This window comes from Corvus kubaryi, unplaced genomic scaffold, assembly GCF_017639235.1.
Source record: "Corvus kubaryi isolate FWS band 111438036 unplaced genomic scaffold, C.kubaryi_AGA036_p1.0 split3-73, whole genome shotgun sequence".
NCBI classification, from domain to species: domain Eukaryota; kingdom Metazoa; phylum Chordata; class Aves; order Passeriformes; family Corvidae; genus Corvus; species Corvus kubaryi.
The window spans coordinates 5579051-5604934 of NW_024582091.1; the positions used below are offsets into that span (position 1 = coordinate 5579051).

Here is a 25884-nt window from a genome sequence, read left to right on the forward strand (position 1 = left end):
AAGGCATGGTCAGCCAAGGGTCCCAAAACCCAACCCACATTGTGGGTGGCACCAGGTGGCAGGGCTCCCTGTCAGTGCCATGGACAGGACAGCTCTCCAGGGAGCTGCCCAGGCACCCAAAGGCCCATAGTGTTGCTAGAAGGTCAGTTAAGAGGCTCTCTACAACCTTTTCTTCCATGAAAATGAAGAAACATTTTCCCTTGAAGGGGGTGTTTGCTATATCACTAGCCAGTCTCTGCTTGCCATGCCTTTAGTCCTATTTTCTGTACATCATAATTTCTAATAAAGAAACAAAGTATTTCAAAATAGCCCATTTAATCTCTCATGCCTAAGACCTGGCACTACAAAAGAATCTGGTTTTTTTAATTTGAAAAAGAAAATCAACCCCAAATAGGAATTTATCTGCTTTTACTCCATTTTCATCAACAGTGTCTTTTATTTTCTGACTTTTATCTCATTCTCCACCTGTATTTTACACTTGCCTCACTATTTTCTTAAGTTTTGGGGTTTTGAATTCAAAGGATGTCAGGAAGAATTTCTGGGCTTTCATGGAAGCTGGATTTCTCCTTGGGTGCTTTAGGACCATGTGAACACTACAGTAGAATAAAACTTGCAGCCACACATTTACCTGTTCTTGTCACATCAAGGGTTACTTACTGCTCTAGCAAGATTTAACAACCTATTTTTACAGCAGCAGCATGAAACACTTGCTGGAAGCAGAGGCTGGTTTATAGAAGAGAGATCTCTACCCCACCACCACAGTGGCATGTGAGTTCTCCCAGGAAGCCCATACCATAGCAGCAGGTGAGCCTAAAGTCCAATATCTCACCTCTTCAGTCTGTATGTCAACAAGACATAAAAGATAACATTTAAACTGGAGCCACACCACCAGACAGCAAACAGTAGCCTTAGCAAGTCTAAAGCTCCAATTAGTTCTCAGAAAATCTGTTATCAATTCAAAAGAAAAATTTCAGCATTTAAAAAATGTAGTGACAGTCCACTTGACCCTGAACTGTGGAATTCAAATACTACTTAAACAGCAGAATTTTGCAAATAACACATTATGTAGCTGTATAAAACTAGGTGTCTCAAGAACATGAGCAGGAAATATTTCTGCAGTGACTATGTTTCTATTTTAGCAAAGCACACAACATGCTTTACTAGTCAACTAAACTGACAAGGGGCTAACACTGAATTTTAAATATTATGCACTTACATGCTTTGAATGCAATGCAACTAGAGATGGGCAACAGAAGGATAAATATTTATCAGTCATCTTCTTGTTTGTGATTACTCAGTAAATCCCATAAATATTGAACTTAATTAGAAGTGACAGTAGGCCTCCATGCCATTCCCCAACAAAAGATGATAACTCGTAAAAGCGTCATTGCTGCTGACCTAGAATAAAACCTCTTGAATATACTGGTAGAAAGGTGTGAAAGTTCAGGACTTTCTCCAGGACTGCAGGAGAACAGGAGATTAACTAGAATGAGTAAGGAAAGCACTAAACAAGAAAGGAAAATGTGAAAACAGATGAGAAAAGAAAAAGATAAAAAAAGCAAAAAATAATCAGGGGACAAAGAAAAGAAACAGGAGAAAGAAAACAACACAAATAGGATGGAAAAAAAGATGAAATTAAAATGTGATCCATCCCCATGCCCATAGTGGGCTCATATCCACACACATGGTCTGGTCTTTCCCAAGATCTCTCATAATTTTCATTATCATCTTTTCTACTTCTTGTTGAACCCTACATATGACAGCTAAAGCACACTGACTTCCTTTTACAGTCAGTGGAGCAAAAGTATTTCTAGGATACAATTCATCTTCCCCTTAGGTAGATATCTTAGTGGGGGGACATTTAGAAGGGCCTGTTCCCTCAGCTACCTACTAGAGAAGGCTGGGTAACCGGGTCAAATAAACCTATTGCAATGCCTGAAATGAGACAATTCCCATCCTGGTTTGTCTGAAACAAGTTATTGGCAGTGAATTGGCAAATATGAGTTGCATATAATTTGTATTAAATACAAGGTAGATGAAACTGAGGGCTCAGGTTCAAGTTAGTGCATTGACTAGGAGAGGTCCTGCTGTCTCCGCTAGAAATGCACTCATTTATTGTGATATTTTTTCTACATTCCCTCCACAACATAGTGTTTTTGTAAATATGCCCTTATGTCTTAAGATAGAGAACATTTGAAAGACTGACTTCAATTTCCATACAAGTCACCATTCTAGAAACAATGGTCTAAGAACAGAAATCTGACAACTGTATCACTACCTGCTTTCAAACTACTTCCAGAAGATAAAGTTGCATTGCTACATAAATTCCAAGCTAATGGAAGAGCTATAGTCAAACTATATTTGTGTGAGTTAGCAACCCTCAAACTGAATTCTAAAGTGAGCAATCTGAGATGAAAATCAAGGCCAGCAATACACACAGTCAACACACCCCATCTGCTCATCTATCTGTATCTCTACCTCTGCAATCACCCAACCCAGAACTATTTGAAAATGAAGGCCTAAGGCCATTGACCTTGGCAAGCAAGGCAAAAGGTTTTAGCATGAACTCTTTGCCCTCATTTCCTTATGGGTTTAGAGTCTAAATCTTTTTTAAGCTACTCCAGCATGGCAATGATGACTGCGCATGTTTTAGAAATGTGTAAAATGATGTTGTATAGAAATATAATTTTCTGTACACTGCTCTTCTGTAAAACAGGGCACTATTTTTAACTTGTATTAAATATTGCTCTCCAAAAAGCTTCAGATAGGCTTTTCTGCATCCCGCAGAAAACTAAAGCTGCATTTTTAAAAGGCTTCTTTAATACACAAAAAGATGAATAGCCCCTATAAACATGACAACAATTGCCCTCAATTAGATGAAGAAATGCCTGATGGTTAATTTGGATATTGCATTTTACTGCCAGAGTACTGGCAACCTTCCTGGATGGATTTTTTTTCCTTCAAATCTAATTTGTCTGAAGCATCCTATAATGGATACCTTTCCTATAAACATGAGGTAAAACTCAGAAAAGGAAGGTTGCAGACCTGCCTTTTGCCTTTTCTCCTTAGCAAGTAAAAGACTTCTGCAGGGACATGGGGCCACTTGGATGTTTCAGGAATACTAGGAGGAGGCTTCTGCATAGAAGGGGTCCTTGGAGTAGCTGTTTCTAGATACAGCATGTTTCCCTTGGGTCTAACAAATTCACAAAAGAAAACCTATCGGTATGAGCAGTTCTGTGACTCCAGACTCACCCTGCCCACAGAAAGGTTGTATGCTGTGCAGAGGCTGATGGCAGGACCACTCCTTCTGGCTCAGTCATAGTGAGAAGGACCAAAAGATCCCTCTGCAAGAGAAGTCTCTTGCTAAAGACAAAATTGACCCCCACTTCAATTCTGAGCCTGGTTTCCAAGAGCTCCATACATTTCTAAATTTTAAAAGATGTGAAAAAAAAAGGTAATTTTAAACATCCACATCCCTGTAGAAATTCTCTTCTGTTTCAGCGTCCAATATTTCTCAAATACCTGCAAGAGCAGGCAACAGACAGAGAGAAATAATAAAGCTGTTCCCTAAAAAACTCTGGTTTTCTCTAAACATGAATACAAGGAGATCTTCCCAACAGTATTTGAACATTCCACTCATTAATTAAATCTCAACTCTGACAGTTTGCAGATACATTTTTATTTGACTCTTGCATGAATTCAAACTCAGAGTGGGGGGGATATCAAAGCAAGTTATGTCAAGTAACCACACAATCTGTTTCTCCAGAGAAATGTCTACGCTAGACAGCTGGCACTGAAACAGCAGATTAAATTTAGAACTGAAGGGCCATGCAGTGAAGGTGAACTCTCAGCTTTTAGTTCTCTGTTGACTGAAATCTGTACATGTCGTTAAAATAACATGCTTTGTCCCTGAAGCAAAGTTCACTGCTATTCTAAAGAAAGCCATTGAAAAGTGACTTTTGCCCTTAGGAAGCCTCTATTTCTTATCCATGAGCAGCATATTGATGCCACAGGATGATCTAGAGATCTCTCTCTCAAAGTCATTCCCCTGTCCTCAGCATGGTACTTCAAATATTTTTCTTTTTCATTTGCCTTAGCTGTGGTGCTACAGCCATGACACACTAATTCCAGAAATGAGCCAAGCCCTATAGAAAGAAATCAAGTCTCTTAAACCTTGACTCATTTTAATTTCAAATTCAAGTACTCAATTAGATCACCTTGGGCAGCATTTCAACTCCCCCATGACTCCTCAAAGACAAAGCACATGCATAAACTTCACAATTTAAGATCTTCTTTATATGTAACACAGCTGCATCCTGAAATGAAACATGTAGTAAAAGACACAATCACTGCTGTAGCTACCAGTCATCCAGACATGACAGAAATAACAACTGACCTTCATGAGATGCTGATTTATCCATTTTGTGAATGTCTTCTTTTGTACTTTGTCACGCTCATCTAGAGGTAAAAAGGAAAGAGAAATGTTTTAACAGCTCTACAAATGATGCAGGAGATTTTTTTTATTAATACCTTTATAAAATTAATTTTCTAATAAATTTTTTTAATGGTATAGCCTGCAAAAGCTCAAAAATATCTAATCAAAATAATAGCACAGAATTTTGTTCTTTTCAGTACATCACAACATGATATGAAACAGTTTCTTGAAGCTCCAGGTAAGTTCCTTCAGGGCAACAGCCCCTCACGTATGACAGTAGCCTACTAATAAAAATCTAACTGCCTAGGAGAAGTCAACTGGCACTCAAAATGTACTGCAAAGGTCATGGCAAAGTTTTAAGAGCTATAAATGCTATTCATAGTCTATAAAATCAAATTATTACTAATGTATTAGCAGTAGCAAATCTGTTACAATATGAAAGCTAACTTTTTCATTCATTATGCTTTTCATCTGGAATAGCACCCTTGTTCAAACACACAGGACTAGTTACAGCTTCAGTCAGGGAAAGGACTCTCTTTTAACCCTCTATGAAATAAACAGAGATGTCCACTAACCCAGATATGGGACCCAGCCACTGCCAGCAGTTTGCTCCCTGGCGTGGCAGTTTGCATCAATGACTGCCCACAAAACACTGTGAAGAAATAATAAAAGCAATAGACTCAGGGTAAGAAAGCATCCCACTTATGGGCAGGGAGTATGTATTCTACCGAGCCACACTGCAGAAAACCTAACCAGCACTCCAGCACAAGAATTATCTCCAGCTACCTGTGCAGGGCCACAGCCAGTACAACTGCTACAGAGCCCGGTCACCAGCCTGGAGCTCCCAGAGCAGGAGTCACAGTGCTCTAGGACTGGGACCACCTGTGCAAGCCTAAAATAGCAAGAGCCCTTCAGCCTGTACAACACAACTGCAGCTGTTTCATTGACTCAGGCTATTTGCAGTGTGGCTGAGAATGAGCAATGATCTCAGGTAGCAAAACAAGATCCCTATATACCTACTGCCATCACTAAAAGACTGAACCAGATCCTGTATTTTACATTAAAAAATACTGTTGTCTGGTTGGTCAAATACAACAATTAATCAATTAAAATAAATTCACAAAAGGTCTTTCAAGGACTTTGAAGTCTCTGGTGTGATACTTGGGTCTTTCAAAACAGCATGACATTATACAAGAGTCCATCCCAGGCCAAACTGAGCACCATATGCAGTTCTTAACAGTAATGAGAAATAAGTATTGGGAAACAAAGCAAAAACAAAACAAGTGAAAGCCTGTGAAGCCTTTGCATAGTCCTCTTATGTGACTCAGACTTTCTACATGCTCATTCATATCTTTGCATTTAATAGTCATATATACATTTTTTCTGTTATTTTTTCCAGTCCTTTCTAACACACCTATAAACTTTCATAGCCACAGCTCGCTGTGGCAGTATGTGCAGTGTACTTGTATGTTCAGCTCTGTATAGTTGCTGTCTTCTAAATGCTTTTTCCACACTACTCAAGATATTCTAAGCTTCTGGCACATGCTTTTTTTCCCACTTCACAGCTCTACAGTCTCTTATTCTACTTGAAGACCCAAATAAAGAGGAGAAAGAGAAACTAAAGAACAAAGCTGTACTATTGGGAAAAATAAAAAAACTGTCAGAATAAGAAAATCTTTTGCAACATATAAATTTCTCCGTAGCCTTCATCTAGCAAGACACCACTTCTGACATAAGTTATTTATCCTAATAAGGTGAAAGCTCTGATTTAGTAAATGTAGAGAACAGAAAAATCTCAGAAATAAAAGAATTCCACTTTCACTTTTAACTGTTCAATTATGGGCAGCTGTTTTAAAAAGAACACAAAGTTTCTCAACTGCAGAATTTTAGAATGTGTACAATGTGTCTTTTTTCCTATGGTAACCTCATCTAGTTTTGACCAAGTACACAGAAGTTTACATTTTAGGAAATGTTACTTTGATGACAGTTAAAAAACAAAAAAGTTGAAAAATTCACTGTCTTGTCTCTTGTTAGAATACGAAGTCACTATTCATTTCCACTCTATATTCAACTAAAATGCAACATACATAGAAGAATTGATGCTTACTATCTGTGTTCCTTTATAAACATATATATATATATGTCACACTACACCAGCACTCAGAGAAAAATTCTATAACTGCAGACCCAAATGCATAAGAGGAAAGCTGACACCTGACATATTGTGAAAAACACCAGGATTAAAGGGGGGAAAAAAGTCACCAAAACACCACAACTGTGATTTTAAATCAAAGAAACCAAATGCTCCCAGAAAAGCAAATGCACACTAGGAGAAAAAACACAGTGCCACAGTGTTCAGCGTGCTCGAGCTCAGAGCAGAACACGCTAAATGAAACACCCCAGATGAAGCAGAAAACAGGCAAATGACCACATAAACACCAGCTAAGGAAGGAAACCCATAGAAAGCCCCTTGAGAGAAGCTTCCCCCCAGAGAGCTCTGCCCTGTCCCGCAGGCAGCCGTGCCAGCCCAGCTCCGGGCTGTGTTACTGACCCATGCAGCACATGATTCCCACCAGCTCTGCACTCTCCTCCTTTTCATCTTCAGCACACTGTCTCATTCTGCCCTTCAAAACTTCAGAGCTCCTTTTTTTTACAGGGAAAGGAGAGCCAAGGAGTGACCAGGGCTTCTCCTGGCTGACAGAGAGTAGCAACACCCCTTTTTTAAAAAAAACAGGAACAAACAGCCCATGTGCTGTCCGAGCAAGCAAAACTGCGAGCCCTTTGGCCTTACCTCACAATGAGAAATAAATTGGGATCTGTGTTTGAGGGGGTTTTTTGAATGTTAGGTGCACTAATACCCATTTGAGTACAAATGTGGAGCTTTCCAAACCAGGAAGTCTGGTTTTTTCCACTACCAGGAGTGAGCAGCATGGAAAGAAGAGTCACCCTGAACCCAGCAGCCAGAATTCTTATTAAACCAAGGTAATTTAAAAATGCAGGTGAAGCAGGAGTTGCAGCAAGAAAGCCCATATTCCTAGATAATCTGATCTGTAGATCATCACAAGAAACGCTCTGTGGCTAATTAATCAACTTGAGCTTGTCCGCTTTTACCTGCGGACATTATTCTGACATATCAGACAAACTCAAAGTCTCTTACGCTTTATGTGCCTGGAAAGTACCTCAGTAAAATGTCCCCAAGTCTTAATAGACTACTTTATGAACCTACACTTTAACACAAAGCCATCTAAAGATGTTTCAGGTTAGAATATTTGGACTTAAAAACAGTTGCTGCAACTAAGGTCTCCTTCTGTGCATTTTTGTCATTCCTCAATTCTAAGTACAAATTCAGGACCCAGATCCTTCTAACACCAATGCTCCCTTCCACAAACCCCTAAAAAAATTACATGGCTCAAAGTGTCTGGAATTCAGGACAGTTTCTCTGGAAGTCAATTTCACTTAGAGGATTACACCAAAGGCGACACATAGCATTGATGCCTTTTCCGTGCTCACCTGGGGAGAATCACAGACCTGTTTAGGTTGGAGAAGACCTTTAACATCATGGAGTGCCAACAGTTAACAAACAACTGCCAAGTCCACCACTAAACCACACCCCTAAGTGCTACATGTACATGTCTTTTAAATACCTCCAGGGATAATGATTCATTTACTTTCCTGGGCAGCCTGGTCCAATGTTTGACAACCTATCTGTGAAGAAATTCCACCAAATGTCCAACCTGAACCTCCCCTGGTACAACTTGAGGCCATTTCTTCTTGTCCTGTCACTTGTTGCTTGGGAGAAGGGACCAACTCTACCTTGCTACAACCTCCTTTCAGGCAGTTGTAGAGAGCAATAAGATCCCCTCTGAGCTTCCTTTTCTCCGGGCTACACAACCCCAGCTCCCTCAGCTGCTCCTTACAGGATTTGTGCTCCAGATCCTTCCCCACCTCCATTGACCTTCCCTGGACTCACTCCAGCCCCTCAATGTCTTTCTTGTAGTGAGGGGCCCAGAACTCGACACCACACTTGAGTGCTGAGTACAAAGGGACAATCACAGCCCTGGTCCTGCTGGCCACACTATTGCTGATATAAGCCAAGATGCCACTGGCCTTCCTGGCCACCTGGGCACACACTGGCTCATGTTCAGCCACGGTGGATCAGCACCCCCAGGTCCTTTTCCATCAGGCAGCTTTTCAGACATGCTGCCCCCAGCCTGTAGCTCTGCCTGGGGTTGTTGGGACTCACACGCAGAAGCCACTGAGTGCTCCTCTCTACCTGAAGACAAACCTGAAATCTTCTCTGAGCAACCACACGAGACACCACCAGTTTGAATGAGCAGAACAATGCACTCATCTCCACACTGACGTAAGGAAATGCAAAATGAGTGCAGGAATACAAACTCCTTATTCTCCAAATGAGCTGCCAATTTCTATGCTGCTTTCTTCATTCTAATGGTGACAATATCAAAGTCTGGAGCTTCTACACCCAGTGACAAACCTAGAAAAGGGTATCTCCTTTTCTTAGGCAGCTTTTGGCCTTGCTAAGTTATGTTTGCTTCTCTGCTGATATTTGTTTGCACATATGAATGTCCAGATAGTCAACAGGTTTTTCTACATTTGCCCAGGTATTTACAAAAGCCCTGATAGGTGGTTTTCCTATATTTATATAAGAAAACTCATGTAATACTCATATAACTCACTTATATTTATACTCATATACAAATGCACTAGTTTTCCTACACATGTTGTTGCTATTTATAATACATATTGTATTGTTTAGCACGTTTTTAGGAAACTAATGTCTATAACGTAGAAGAAATGCTATTCACTTATGGAACAGTTATTCAATTATGTATTTCATGTTCTTGTTGAATATGGAGCACCAATTCATTCATCATTTTTCAAGCTCTGAACACAAAATTCATTTTGTGATAGGTTTTCCTCTGGCATTACTAACATTCCTTCTGTAAGCTAGACCCTGGAATCTCCAACATCACACTCAGAAAATAGAGCATAATTAATGTATGGTCTCTTGGGAAAACATTTGTTTTAGGGCATTACCCAGAATCACAAAATATGTAAGAAATCAGGAACAAATCCAGTTCTCCAGTCTGTGCTTAAACGCCTTATCTTGGAGGTTCGTGCTCATCCAAACTTGAGCTTAACTTCTCACAGGCCTCCCATGTCTATATCAAATATTCATTCTTGCTCATTAATTAGGAACTGGGGGACATTCAACAAACCCATCACCATCTGAAAGAGTCTTCAGAAAGGTAAAATCTCAGTTCAAACAAGGCTAGTTTGAAAAGTTAAACTGCAGGTTTTTCCATAGGGAAGGACTAAATAACCTTACTGACAGGTAATTATCTTTCATATATTTAGTGAGTATTCTTAATTATAACCTTACCTAGATCAATTTAGGAGCAAATAAAGTAAAATTCCATTATGAAAGTGTACAAGAACTGACCAGTGCTATGAACTGTGTGCTGTTGTGTCAAACTTCCATTAAGACACACGGCATGTAAAATCTTACATACTTCAGTAATGCTTTTCCCATAATAAAAAAAAATATATATCCTTCCTACTGTAAAAATATCAAGCTATGGTAAGGTCCTGTAAAAATGCTAAAAAATTCTCAAAAAATAAACCTAGGGGCTAGGTGGTTTTATATAATCAACCCCAGTACAGTAGTCAAGATAAATGAGTCTAAGTGTGATAGTTCCAGGACCAAACCCAAAGCTCTGTGAAATACTTAAGCACTTAAAGCAACAGAGAACTAGAATTGCAATGGACATTTAGTATTTGTCATGAAAATTAGGTTGTTGGCTAAAGGATGTCTAAGTTCTTGTTATCTTCACCTTCTAGAGCCCTGGGTAAATATGTCTGTTTTCTCACAATAAGCTCATGTGAGAATCTGGATTCTTCTCAGGCATTTGTTTCCTCTAACAGAGAATATTTTGCTACAGATAGTGCTTTATGTTTTATATTTCAAAAGAATACTTCATGCATTTTAATGTATAATGGTGCTATTTTTAAATCAGCTGATGAGTAGGAGATATCTGTCAAGCTTGAAAGCAACATTTTATATTTTACCCCCTCTGTAATTTTTTTTTAATTTGATCAGCTTCCTCTTGGATTTATGAAATCAGAACTCACAGTATTTCATTTATGTCCCTGTTGGTATTCATGTATCAGGACAGCTTAGGGAATAATGTTAGCAGTTTGTAAGAACTCATCTTGTAGTCAACATCGCATTACTTTTTTGGTTTTAGAAAGACTGAATAGACACCTTGTCAGACAAATACAAAATAAGTGGATAAACAGAGGCAGACTGGTAATGTACACAGTTTAAATATAGAAGAAAAAAGTATGGGCATGGAGCAACGGAGAGGCATGGCCCACATGTGAGAAGGAAGAATTAAAACTATTTGTATATATAATTATACATATATTTAATGAGTCTAGATAGTGAAATCTGGATAAGAGATTTCAAGTAAGACATAATGATGGGGTTTCATCCTGGTGAAGGACCCAAAAAAAAAAATCCCAGGAAGCAGCAGGGCAGACAAGCAGTACAGAGAGGATCCTTACACGTAGGATATAGCCTACTGTTTAAGAAATGCAAGCAAAAATGAATGCTGCTAGGCATTCATAAGTAAGGCAACAAACTCTTGAAATGTATTGTTTAATTGAGGCTCACTTAAAAATAATGAAAACCTAAACCCTACCTTTAAAGTCTTCTTCATTCAGGTGAAATTATTTCATTTCTCTTTCCCACTTTCTGCTAATTCCATCACTTCCTCCTTCATGACAAGCTTCAACTCCTACTCATCTGGCCTAGGGGTGGGAAGCTTCAACTACCACTTATGTGGTCCACACATACACAAAGAGGCATGAAAGATGCTGCCACTGAGTATATACACATGCAGCTTCTCAGAGAAAAATACGAGGCACAAGGAGCTACTTTCTCACTATGTTACTCCCACATACCTGAAATCTGCAACTGATGCAGTGCCAAAGGGAAAGTTAGGTTATGCAAGTGAAGTTTCCATCAGCAACCAGAATAACCTAAGGGAAAGTGCTCACATCCAAAACATTTTTTATTTATGTTTAAACCCTTGAAGAAAAGCTTGCATTATGTGCTGGTGTTTCCATCACTGCTAGCAGTGTCTTTAACCACAGACCACCCAAGGATGGGAGAAGTCCCACTGGATCATTCTCGTATTGTTACCAAGGCATTCACTACCAGCTGTCGTCAGAGGGGGACACTGGTGAGGTGAAACTGGCCTTCCCCAATGTTTCTCACAGTCAACTGCTACCCTCACAAACAGAAATTTGACGACTGGCATCACCCATCCTGTGTTTTTCCAGAAAATGTATCCCACTCAACCGCTGCCCTCTGATGAGGTCCACACTGATTTGGCAAGGTTCTTTCAAAACAGTGGCTCCTTTTCTGCATTCTCCTGACAGGCAAATCATCAGCTTCTATGAAGCTTCACTTTACATGTCATGTCACATCAGATATGCACATAGTTATGGAAGAATTTCAAATTTACACCTAGCCTAAGCTTTGCATTGTTAACTTAAATAGCAATGAAATACAAACTTCAGTTTAGGTCTTCTCCTAATTTGTCTGGTTGCTTCAGTTAGCCTGTGAAGAATTTAAGTCTCTCTCCAGTTTCAGTTCCTCTGAAAACCAATCAAATCTCTTACACATTGGGATGAAAGGTCACATATACAGCTGGTCCGATTACAAAGATGAATTGGAATAAAAAGTTTTGCCCATTTATTCTAAATTCTGATTCCCCTTCATGCTCTATTTTTATTAAACTGTGAACTATACACACTAAGAGCTAAGAATGAGCTAGAAATTATATGGTTTTCCTGGAATTTCAGTCCAATAAGACCAAACTCAGACCTCATTGTGAGGTTAACAGCTGAATTCCACTAAGTAAAGCCCCCACTAGCTTCTATGTCATTAAGGTTCAGCTTTCATTAAATAAAAAATGTTTAGAATCTGACATATTTCTCAAACAGAATATTTTTATTTCTCTTTTACAAAATAGTATTGGAAATTTTACTTGCCACATCATTTCTGTGACTATGCATTCAACCATAAAAATGCAGATGTTTTCAGAAAAAACGTTCTTTAAAGAAATGAGCAGTGTAATTTGTAGGCTGAATGTGAACTAAATTTGACAACAGACAAATGCATCAAAGACTGGGAAGTCTTACAAAAGTTGGAGGAAAACACATAATAAAAATTACAAGGACTGAATATGAACTGGGAAACTTCAGCATTTTTTTTTGTATTACATTCAGTCATCACTTAAGTGGACTTCCCAATGAAGTTGTCTTGAATGTAACAGCTGCAAACAGAATCCAAAGATACTGTCTTTTCATCTGTGCTTTACTTGCTGCATGTTTGTTCACCCAACAGTGACCCATTTCAGCAGCTTCCCAGCCTTGCAAGTGAAGGAACTAAACAAAAGTGCAGATTAATTCATGGAGAGAAGACTTAAAATATTACAGAAGTTTAAATGTTGTGATCTGGAACAACACTCATCCTTGAAATGCTGCAATTCTTCACAATTAGGTATCAGGATAATCTGTTTGACTAATATGTCCATCTATTAAAATCTGAAATTAATTGCTTTGATATGTTAGTAGTATACTTGGAACGAAATCAAAAGACTTATGAAATCAAAAAAGTCCTTAGTCACATGTAAACTGTTCTATTTGCTCTTGTACAAAGCTTTGCAAAATACTGTGCTCTGTCTGAAAGATATGTTGCTACCTTGCTGTAAAATCAAATCCAACATTTAGACTCTAATGCCCACAACAATCTGGTAAATGATTAGATGGTCTTATCGAGTTCTCATATACAGATTCAACAATAAAATCATACTATTAGCTGCAACATCCCCTCCAGCTTCCCTTCATGGTTTTTTTCTTACAGAAAAGACACAATTCTATAAATCAACAAATAAGCACAGTTCCCTGAGTCTGTGTAAGATACAGATCTAGCAGAAAGAACTCCAATAGTCAACCAGGAGGAGAAGGGTTCTCTGGAGTCCAGGGAGCTCAAGCTGCCCACGTGGCTTGGGTACACTTGCCTACTGGACACATGGAAGACCTCACACTCCTGCTGACAGACTCTGGACATCCTTTAACAACTTACTTGGAGTAACTGTAGTAAACCAGTTGTACCTGGGACCAGGAATTCACATACCAGGCCACAGACATATTTTTCAGCTTATGAACAACTGCTGTAGCTAAACCCTCTAAACCCTTCCTGGCTTCCAAAGTATTTGCTTCCCAAGTACATCAGATCATGCAAGATAGCATGAATGTCAGATGGGTTTGGTCAACATCAACATTCATAACCCAGACTGACATAACTGACATCAAGAGGTATTTGCTGAAACAAGAAGTCTGAAGGCACAACACAGAATAGTGTTCTAAAGTTTGCTAAAAACAAAATAAGTATTTTTGATATTTTTGGAGGTCAGAGTTTGATCCTAAGTGCAGATGAATGAGCCATCATCTAACTTGCATTCATTCTGACAGAGCTACGACCACCTCCAAAATCAAAATCAAGACCATGTGCAGACAAAATCACACAAAAAAACCCTAAACTATAAGAATGACTGGCTCACCATTTAAGCTTGTGATATTCTGTAACACACCACACCTCAACCCTACAAATGCAGATGAACATGAAACCACAACAGGCGGCAAATAAACACTTTCGGTCCTGAAAACATTCAACAATTTGCTAATTGCACACCCATCTGGCTCAATAGGAAACTGCACTCAAATTTCACTTGAACCATTTTCTGCCACTACTTTGAGTCTATGCTTGAAGATGATGAAGAATTCAGCTGTCCTACACCTGAAACACTGCATTAAAACTGCAGACCTGCCTGGCTTTACCACCCCATGCAGAAGATAATATGTAAAACTTAAAATACTGGAAAGAAGAGCTATACTTCTGGTATGATTTGCAGGAATGTAACTTAAGGATTTCTGTTGCAGCTGGTGATGGGGTCCGAGGCTGTGATCCAGGAAGAGATGACCGGTCCAGGGAGATGGTCCCGAAAGGAATCGCCTTCCCGAGGTCCGGTGTCTTCCTCTCAGCTGCTGGCAGAGGGGCCCTTGCAGAGGCTGTCAGCTCTTTAGTGATTATCAGCTCGTGATTCCAGCTCAGCTCTGCAGGGCAGCCTCCAGGCCAAGCCAGACCGGAGAGAGAGACGAGAAGGCTCGTGTGGCTGGTTCCGCACGAAGGTAGCTTTATTGTGGGTCCCCTCTGGCGAAGGGAAGGCCAGGGACGAGCTCTCTCTCTGAGCCACAGGGGCCCATTGATCTTGCTTTTATAGGGATACAGGGGATCAGCAAGGGGACCAATGGATTACAGAGGGTCTAGGACAGACCAATGGGTTACAAAATGATCTACATAGTGTCTCCCAAAGGATTGCGGGTCTACCTTTCCTCACCATGACCCAAAGGAGTGGTTGCCTTTCCAGGGAGTCCTGCTGGGAGATTGCTCAATCTCCTTATCTCAGCAGTCGTCCCTCCAGGGCAGCGGCTGGGCATACCCCACAGATTTCCACAACTGTATGGAAGAAACATTGTTATATATCAGTGTGTGCATATACATCAAAACCAAGAGGAAACCCAAGGGATGACTTCAAAATTCATACAATCTCAGTCAGCCCTTCGGAATGGTTAAGTAGCTACTTCAAAACTAATCAGAAGAGAGACATGAAATTAAGTTCAAAAAGCATTTCCTCTAGTGTCTCCCAGTCCCAGCAATGAGCATTCCAAAAGATTTAGAACCATAAATGAAACAAGGGTCCCAGCTACTCAAAGTTGATAGCTGAAGAATTAAACAAGAAATCAACAAGAGATACAAGCAGGCCACGGGAGATACACCAGGAAATAATGAATCAATAAGCCTGTTCCACCTAAGAAGGAAAAAAAGAATTCAATAGAGCATTCAACTTTCTTATTTAGGCCTTTAAAAAACATCACTAACCAATTCAGATTAACTGAAGTCACATAAGAAAACATTCTTGTCCTCTGGAGCACTGCAGAGCTCCATGTCTAGTTCTTTTGTGCCCAGAGTGTCACTCCTGGGTAAGTACTGCATTAGCACAATATCCTGTGAACAAAACTCTCAAAGCTCAGTGACCTTCTACAGTATTTCCTTTTATGCAGACCTCTCCCTCCAGCCCTATAGCAGGACACATGTTTAACTATTACAAAGAGCCCAATGAAGTAGAACTGCACAGATGGAAACTAGCAGTACTGGAAAAATATCACAAAAATAATCAGTTTCCAATTCGATTCAGTTTTCAGTATTATTTGACTTTTTCCTTTTAAATAAGAGAGAAGGCCCATGTGAAAATGTCACATCCACCTACCAAGACACATACAAGCCTGTAAGTAGTCGAACAAAAAACTCAGCAGACATTACCTTGTACTGCAAAGTCTATCGTAGCACCCCTTGACTTATGGCTGCATCACCCCATGTTAAATTACCTCTCCAACCAGAATTTAAACTAATTTAAAAAAAAAATAAGTTTGTGAGCTTGATGTATGGATTACAACTGCCTGCCTCAGACGCTGTTATGCCACACAAGGACTTTGCCATGAGATAAGCACAGAACAGAGTGACAGCTCCACACCTGGTGGAAGGAGATATGGCTAGCACCCGGGTAATGCACCCAGACAAAAATTCCTACTGTGGCAAACCGTGTGAAGAAGCAACTGCTCATACACCTATCACCAAGCAAGATCATCCCAAGTGATAGGACAGACGGCCGCTGCGACCACCAACCACCACTGGATACCTGAAACTTGGACTGTAAGTTAAGCCATTGTGACAGGAACTTGCAGTAAGAAAGGTGGTATTATTGTCCAAGTGTTATCTCAGGCCTAGGGAGAGGTAAACAAAGCTGGGGCAGAAGAATGTATCACTGATAATGGCAGAATTTATGGGCCACAAGGAAAGCCAACTCAGCAACAGTGCTGGTCAGCTCAGACTGGATAAAAGGTAATCCCTGCAGTGGGAAAATCACAACCACTGACTCACAATCCACCAACTCAAAAGAACAGAAAGACTAAGCAAGAGACTAGTTAACATTAGCCAATGGAATAAGAGAAATGTGTAGCCAATAAGCATTAACTCCTTTGTTTACTAAAATGTATAAACAATGGAAAGTTTTGAATGACCTTGGGACCCCCACCAGCAGGAAGCCCAGGGTAAAGAAGGACCAACGGATGGCACTGGATCCATGGGTGGTAACTATCTTCTGCTTAATCCGTCTTGCTGTCATTATCTCTCTCTCTCCCCATCCCCCCCTTTTCTATTTCTAACTCTCTACCTCACATTTACTGTTAAATAAAATCAGTATTATTAACTTCGGCATGTAGTCTCATTTTCACCTTAATTTGGGCACAGGCAGCCCTCACTTATCAGATCATAACATTTGGTGGTTGTTTTTTGGTTGTTTGGGGTTTTTTTCATAAGTGATCAATGAAGTTCTAACACAAATTAAAAATGGGTTTCTACACCACCACATGACAGCTTATATATTTTGAAATGGTGATCCAAGTTTTAACAGAAATCTGACACTGGAAAGACATGCCTAACCAAACAACAAAGGCTTATGAGACTAAAGCCTATTTCATCAATCCAGTGCAAACTCGGGTCACAGCAGTAAGCATCACTGCACTAAGAAGACTGCAGGCATTTCCCCAAATCCCCAGACGCCAGTAGAGATCTACACTGATTTAGGGTATTTCTGTCCTTTGATCAAATCCTTCTGCTTTGCTTTTTATACTCTCCCTTGGAGAAAAAGCAGTGGCATATGTTCCAAGAAACCCATGCAAAGGTCCTGAGAGAAGAAAAGAAGACCCAGAGTAGCATTCCCTTTGAAAACCGTTCAGCCAGCCTTTCAAGCCCTGTGCTTGCATGACTGTACCAACTCCAGACTGCTGCAGAGCAGAACTGTAGGGAGAGCAGCAATGTTTCCATGTGACACACACAGCCTCTGAACAGCATGGTCCACAGGCCATTTCTTCAGAATCACCTAAGACTATGAAACTTTAATGTAGCATAAAAAGTACATGAATATACTCACTAACAGACTCGAGAGCTTGAAAAGAAGGGATACGAGCTGAGATCTGTTCTACTAGGTTTGCCTAAATGAGTAGGTCTTTCTTCCTCCTCTGATCTTCAAACTCTTTTATATACTTATGTTAAAGGAGAGTAATTTGGTTTGCATGGGATGTCAAAATAATGGGAACAAGAATCAAAACCATTGAGCATTAAAAAAAAAAAAATCTCACCAGCTGATGTTTACCCCACGGATGTATATGATACTGCTCCTCATTCATCTCCACCAGCACACTCACCCGTTGTTCTCCCTTCAGTTTCACGAACAATGAAAGATTCTCTTCCACAACAAAGAAATGTAAAAATAACTACTAGGATGTTTTCTGTGTTGTAGGAAGACAAAGAACACACACATGGTTTGAAACCACTATCAGATTTCCAGGAATGTATTGTCAACTCATTAAAAAAAAGAGTAATATATTAAAATAAAATGTATCCTAGCCAATTTAATCTAAAGATTTGACCCAAAGAACACATTTTATTTTTACCACAAGTATATAATAATTTGAAAATTTCATTGACTGTTTTTCTTGTTTACCACACAAACCTAAAGTAAATACTTCCATTGAGTTGAACTGGTTTGAGCATATTGTTTCACTGGGAATACCTACAGTCTTAATCCACTTCATAAAGACTTATCAGCAAAGCATTTTTTTCATTCATGTAAAGAGAAGCCAGTTGACTGAACTGTCATGCTGAGATGTGCAAAGTGATCTTTAGTAGAAAAATGGGAAAATTATTAAAGACTGACATGTGACTGCTTTTCACATACAGCGCTGCTGTACTGAATACAGAGTTGCAACACAGCATATACAGCTGTACAACCATCTGGAAAAGCAATGGAAAGCGACTGGAAACAGCATGCTAAGGAGGAAAGTCTACCTGGGCAGGCAGGTGGCCCTGATCATCAAATTATCTTTTCCACCTTAAATTCTTATTCTAGATTTCAGAGAGCATGCAAATTTGCTGAGCATTTATCCAATTTCTGCATCTCCCCATTTAATTCAGACTTACTATACATATTCACAGTGTGTATGAAAATGTATTTCTGCCTTTAACTTAACAGAGAGCTGTGAAAGTTCAATATAATCACAAATTTTCTGTTTTTAATGAAACAAACAACCCACCTACATGAGTAAAAGAGGCAAACCACAATTTCTCTGTGTGGCTATGCTGGTACAATTAAGTTAATGTAAGAGCTGTGAACGCAGGATAGAAAAAGGAATAATAGTGCTAATTAATTAGATACAAATGATCCTGAAATAATTAACACTCTGAAAGTGAATTTCCACACATAAGCACCCAATTAAAATGGCATATTTTATTCAATTAACCATTTCCTTCCCATACTCATGGCTGGATAGATTAAGAAGATACAGTACCATTTGAATCATCCATTATGATGCAAAATTTATCAGTCCTGAGATAGTACCAAAGGTTATTGAACAAGGGGTCAGTGGGGCTTCAGGATTATATGAGTACAGGTCCCTGTTTCTTCATTAAATTTACTCTAACCACCTAAATGCACCTTCCCATCTAACTGCACCACCACAGCCAGGGATTTTACTGTGCAGTGCAAGGCGCCAAGGCAGCACTCAAGGAGCTGGGACACCTTTGCTCTTCTGATCCCCTGGAGTTTGGGACACCTAAACTCCCCCATGGACCTCTGATAACTTCCTGTGAATAACAGCTCCATGCTGTCTAGTAGGTAAGAGAAGTGTCACCACAGATGGAGATTTTAAGGTTTCAAAGGAGATGAAAAGCTCAGTTCTGAGAATTCATTGCCATGCATAAACAGCAGCTGATAAAGAACAAACCCAAGAACTACAGGCAAAGGGAGTTTTGAAAATGGTACTGTCTGAAGAACACAAAAATTTAAGGAATGAGAAATGATACAGCAGAGAGAGCTGTGAGTGGTACTGGAGATAAAGACAAGAAGCTATTACATTAAGTAGTGGAAGAAGAGGATTCCAGGGCAGCAATATACAAAGATAATGATTTCAGTAAAAATGAGTGTTGAAATGACTGGTTAAGCTTAGCACCTGGAGACTATAATGTGGCAGTCAGTACAGGACTCAGACCTCTCTGGAGGGAAGTTTATGCTGCATGCACAGAAAGAAAGGCAAGCTTCCAGAACCACTCTGTAGCCTCAGAATAAGAGCTCAAGAGAAGAGTCACATGTTTCAGCCTTAGAGGCTGGTAAGTGCTCTCAACAGTCACACACACACAAAGAAGAAGAAAAAAAAAAAAAGGGAAAGATGATTGAACATGCAGAAGTTTGTGGATCAATACACAGGGAGTTCTGAATCATCTTCACTACAGCTGTCACTAGGATGAATCAGACTGTCCAGAAATTCTGAATGGGAGGTAGGACCACCAAGGAGCCATCACAATGTCAAAGGAGAAAGGAAAATAAGAACAAGGAGGACCCGATTCAAGGAGAAGCCACTGGAACAACCAAAGAGAGCAACAAAAGCAAGGAAGGCAGGAGAGTGCAGTTAGTTGTTTCAGCTTAGTCACTGAAGTCAAACAAGGTGAAGAAGGATTTTAAAAAGCAAAGTTAATACAAAGCTCTGAATGTGGCAAAATATTCTCTGGAAATAAGCAAAATAGTCACAGGTAAAATCACAGCTAAATTATGGATTTTACACATCTGTTATTTAAATATAATATTTGCAATATTTACTTATTTACAGAAAAAGTTAAGGAGCAGGAACACAGTGCAATTGTTCTTATTTTCTTTCATTTAAAGATGAAAGAATCACAAGATCTAAAAATTATAACCAAACCTGACACATCATGAAATATAACCTTAAGAAGTCTAACGTACGCGAAGACAGGGAACAGAAGCCAACAGAAGAAGGATGACAGTAAGGGAGGCAAGTTGAGTGACATGCCACCTGCCTGTCTCAGGCAGAGGGATTGATTACCACCACTGGGGTTGCCAGAACAAAACTTCACTCTCCATCCAAGTTAGGATATATTTTTAGTCTTTGAAAATATTACTGGGCTATAAATGGATGTTGTTCTAATAGCTTTTTATTATTATTGCAATATAGAATTAACAGTGCTTTTATGCACAGGGATTTGACAGCCTAAAAGCAGAAATCATATGCTAAGAAAGAACGATCATGAACCCCATGAGCTTTGGTTAGCTCCCCCCAACAGGCGCCAGCCAAGCACCAGGTCAAGGAGTGCTCCTGACACACAAAGTTGTGTCACAAAACTGAGGAAAGGAGACCAGGTGACAGCAATGACCATGGAGGACAAAAGAGGCTCCCAGAAGAGCCCACAGCAGCCATCATGCAAAAGGAAACTGAACCGTGTTCAGTCACAGGGGAGATTTTGCCTTCTCACTTACACTGCTCTTATTCAAATAAGAAGGAAAAACATCCCTACAACAGATGGATGGACAAAGTTGCCCACTGTGGCAGAGCCAGAACCACGCTCCTGAAACCAAGAGCAAACTTCCATGAAGGCTAACAGCCCAAGGACTGGGTAAAACAGGCCTGGTTTATCTCTCTTGTATGTTCACCACAGTATTAAGGACAAATCAAAGTCTTGTCTTACTTATGCAATGACACATATAAAAAACACCCCAAACAGAGTTTGTCAGGCCAAAATAGTTGTTTTGCAGCTTGCAGGCAAGGCCATGGCCAGTCCAGCCAGAGGGAATATGAAAGGGTGTAAAGGAGGTCAGGTTATGGCACCTGGTCCCATAGGTTAACCACTGAGCAGTAAGCTCCCTATCTGAACTGCTGCATTACCCACACTACCTTAAGTAGAAGTGAGGTGAGATGCCACTTAAGAGTCTCTATAAATGTCCCAGTCCTTTAAAAGGAGGAGCTTTTTTCTCCAAAAGCTAAGAGTCCAAAGTTTGGCTTGTAAGCCTGAAATAGTTACTGCCTGAAATAAAAGGATCAAATTAATTACTGTCTGAAATTACTGTAATGAAATAAGATAAAAGTCTGCCTAGTCACAAGATGCTGATAAGATATGAAATACTTGATCTTACAGTAGGGTAGTAGTGGTGCACCTACAACTTGGGGTGAAGAGAAATTTATTTACAGTTCCATAGGATTTTGTCAACAACCAGCTTGTTCTACACACCAGGATTGTTTTACACTTGCTGCAGCAAATTCAACCTCATGAAAATTGTGTTCTTTTGTGTAAGGTACAGCTACAAACAAACAGCAGGCCTGATTAAATGATCCCCCTGAAAATAGGCAATATTTTCTACTAATAACAATGAAGAAGGTATGAACGAAACTTATCTTCAGGCAACGATGCTCCATGAACCACAGACAGCAAAGTCCCAACACAGAACTTCTGAAACTGTCCCCATAACACAATGGGACTACATATTTATTATCTATAAAATACTATGAGGAATATCAATTTCTGTGAGTCTCATGAAAAAAAAAAAATACTAGATCCAGAGTTGTGCAGACCATAAGCCTGAAACAAGGAGTAACCGGGGTGGATGCTGCAGCAGCAGTCCATGACTTAGAAACCAGTCAGCAGGACAAGATCTTTCAAGCAAAAGTGCAGGACACTTGTGCTAGAAGGTGTATTTTAAACACTGTATTTTTATGACTAGAGGAGTAAAGATTACTGAATATCAGCAATCAAAAGGTAAAGAATGCAAAAAGCTGTCTAACAGGCAGGCCTGGTACCACCGTCTTTGCAGAGGCAAACATTTTATAGGCTAATGGCTCACCACCAAAAAAAAAGCAAAAAATACAAAATTTATTAACATTACAAAGGTTAAAGCTGTATCAGAGTCCAGTCTCACAGGCAGATCAGTATTTCCTTGGACAATCCTCACACAGTGCTGAGGATTGCCTCCAATATCTCTGAGGGACACATGCATGAAATTGTTATGGAGGGAGAAGAAGGTTATTAAGGAAACCAGGATTTTGCAAAGCATTACTTAGAATGGTAGTCACAGCACAAGTTCTGGCTTCTAAGAAAATACGATTACATATGAGGGAAAAATTTTTTTAAGATTGGCTGGGACAATGTTCCTTAGGAAGTTAAAACAAACAAAAAAGAACCCAAGTCTGTATTTAATTCTTTCCTTTACATCTTCACTGGACTGGCTGAACCAAATCAGCAGGACTCTGGATGTGTTTACAAGCGTAATTATGTCCATGATTTTCAAGGACACTTTTCTTTTTTTAAAAATCATACAGCCTGCGGCAGAGACATTCCTCATTTTCAAGGACTCTACAGGAACTGTAGGTGTGATGGATCTTGTCTCCCTAAATGCCATCCAGAACAGCTGCACAAAGCCCACTGACTAATAAGGGGCAAGAATGTCACCCTACATTAACAGCTCCAGTTACAACACAATAGTGAGTGTTAAAATATTCACTTCTAGATAGCTTGCTGTGTTACAGATATATAACCTAGGTTTACAAATTGATTTATGGTAGCCAAAAAAATCCAACCTGAACTGTAGGAAAAACAATCAGAATCGCTTAAGAAAAAATAAATTCATGGTTACAGCGTTAAAAATAACACAGATGAGTCATGGTTACCAACAGCAAATAGAAGCTCATGCCCTGTTCAAAGTGGCTTGCTTAGACATCTTCAGAAAGAAACATGACAAATACATAAACACACCCGCTTTCAAAATAAATCCCTTGAAAATAAACAAAAATCTGAAATTTAAAACAGAAATAAAGTGATGATAAATGAAAAGCAGTAACATGCCCACTGGTCCTCAGCTCTACATATTTAGGAAACCGCCAGTCCAGCGGAGGAGTGGAGACATTAAATGTTCTCACAGTATTTTGTGAGTACACTGGAAAACCTCTAACTTGCATTGAACACACCTAAATAAATAGGTGGTTAAAACTGAGTGGTTTTATATGAAACAGAATAAAGGCACCAAAGCTATTCATGTCACTTTCCTACAGTCACTGAGCCCTCTGTTCATGCCTGTAGGGTGTCAGTGTGCTCTGATGGTGAACTTGGCTGCATCTGCCCCCACCACTTCCCTGGGATGTGCGTCTGCAGTACAGTGTGAACTGTACTTCACTCTTCTGTCTTCATGCAGTTAAGTGAGGCGATAGAAGGTTAGAAGACAAAAGACAGGAAAAAGAACATATTTTATTCCATTCCTTTGTTAGTTTATTGGTACTGTGGTAGTGACTGTCTTCCATAGTGCAAAGTACTCAAAAAAATACAGGAACAGGCACCTATTGCAAACCTTTTTTTTCCATCTTTAGCCTGCACTTCTTCAAAAACTGTTTTAAACTAAAGCACCCCCCCGAGAAAAGTTTAAAGGAAGTAAGTGAAAATAATCTTCCAGCTCTATCTGTACTTTTTACCACCCAGTCCATCAGCAAAGAATGCAGAAAGCAAAGCAAGATGAAGTAACACGTCTGCCCAAGAGCCTATATACATATTTGTAAAACTATAGTTTTACAAATAGTTTTATGTAATAAAAATTAATATATAATTAATGTATGCATATATATAATAAAAATAAAACTCCAGGTTGTTATGTTTGTTATGCAATGGGCTTATAGAAGAGAAATGCAATTCCAGAAGGAAACAGCAAAGCCCTTTTTTCCAAAGAACCTCTCCTTCCAATACTAATTTTAGCACAGGATTTTATCACTCTAGTAACTATGGTGCAAGACCCATGAACAGAAAAAAAAATTCAACTGGTTTGGGAAGTAACTGAGACAAAAATCTGCAGCTCAGCCATACACCCATCCTCATTCGTACAGAAGGTTTCTACAAGGTCCACACTGACTCAGAGTCATGTACAATTCCTCTGAACTAGCTCCTAGAACAAGCCTTGCTTACCATTCTGAGACCTTTGCCATAACTGTTTAAAATTTGCAACTTCCAAAATTTCTGGTTTTTTTAGTGACACGCCCAATTCTCACAACCTCAGAATACATTGGAAAGAGGGCACACCAGTTCCAGAAGCAGTCAAGAAATAAGGCAAATTTTAAAAATATTTTAAACTAACTCACCTAACCTGATGAATACCATCACCATATATTCCAGTTTAAACTGATTGTACAGACAAACTAGATAATAGCAGACTAAGATCAATGAAAATAAATATTCTTCTGGAGCCAGCCCCCTCCACCCAAGGAATCTTGGAAGTTGTGCAGACAAGCCCTTTATTTAAATCCTGCAGTTAAATTTTAACAAGTATTATTAACACTTACCTAGATTGTTTTAAAGACACACTCAGACTTTTGGTCAGATCTAACTGTAAAGATTTGCTGAAATTTTTAACTTGGAGCTGCAACTTTCATACTACCAATTCCTATTCCAAGGCAAGGGCTCTTGGTTTGTAATTATACAGTCTTTTAACTTAAAACTGAGGAAAAAATATTAAACTAGTCCAGTAAGAGACTAGGGCCTGCTCTCCCTACCCAAGTCAAAAATCTTTCTCCAAAGTCAGCTTTTTCCTTTCAAAACTCTTGAAATTGATAATACCATTCTTTTTGCCTTTTTCAACAGCTTTTGTTCTGCACATGCACCTGTAAACAGAAGTTATAGTTCTCTTGAACTTTTCTAGCCATGAAAACAGCCTTCATTAAGGGAAGGCTTCTGCCATTGCTCCCTCTGGTTCTCACCATCAGAGAAGTATTAATTAGCACTGTGCTGATACACAGTATCTGCAGCACAGCTCATCCAGTAGCCTGTCAAGGCCCATCTCCAGCTCAAGGCAGAACAGAGGAAAAGGCAACAGCACTACTGGGGTTCCAGGAGTGATGGGGTCAACAAACCAGGCAAGACAGAGTAAAAGGTTAAAGTTACTTTGTCTCACTGCAGCTGTAAGACAGATAGCACCTGGCAGAAGAAATTAAAACAAATGGAAACATGTTCTGGTTGAAGTAGTCCAAGAAGAAGAAATATTTTATCTTGCTGCCCAGAAGGGGCATGAGAAAGGACAGGGACCAATTAAACAATCAAATCCACCTTGAGCAAAATTAAGAGAAATCTAGGTGACTACTGCAGCATTTCTGTGTATGTCTTTGGCTGTCCAACAATGCTGCAGCTGAACTGGCTTCCAAAGAAAAGAAATCTGAGGGAGAGGTTCTGGATTGCATTTTTTTTAACTTTCCTCCTGTCAGGGCACAGCTGGAGCCAGCAGCACCTGGGTGCAGGGCACAGGGAGCTGGAGACTGGCCCTGTTGTGCAAGTGCTGGGGCAGAACCTGCCATGGGGCCTAGACCGTGCGCACATGGGGGAGCCCCCATAGGATGGACTGGGACACACAGAGCTGGGGGAG

General features: G+C 39.7%; 1 protein-coding gene across 18 annotated transcripts in view; it reads right to left on the bottom strand.

Moving 5' to 3' along the window:
- The window catches only part of DST (dystonin), a 293815-nt gene that overhangs the window by 200756 nt on the left and 67175 nt on the right, over nucleotides 1-25884 (bottom strand). For 17 of the 18 annotated variants that reach the window (XM_042016274.1, XM_042016275.1, XM_042016296.1 and 14 more), the window contains one exon: nucleotides 4397-4458. In XM_042016274.1, coding sequence (XP_041872208.1) covers nucleotides 4397-4458 — 62 coding nt within the window. Of the gene's footprint in view, nucleotides 1-4396; nucleotides 4459-6986; nucleotides 7080-25884 lie in introns of those variants that run through there. The other variant, XM_042016276.1, reaches the window with a different exon arrangement.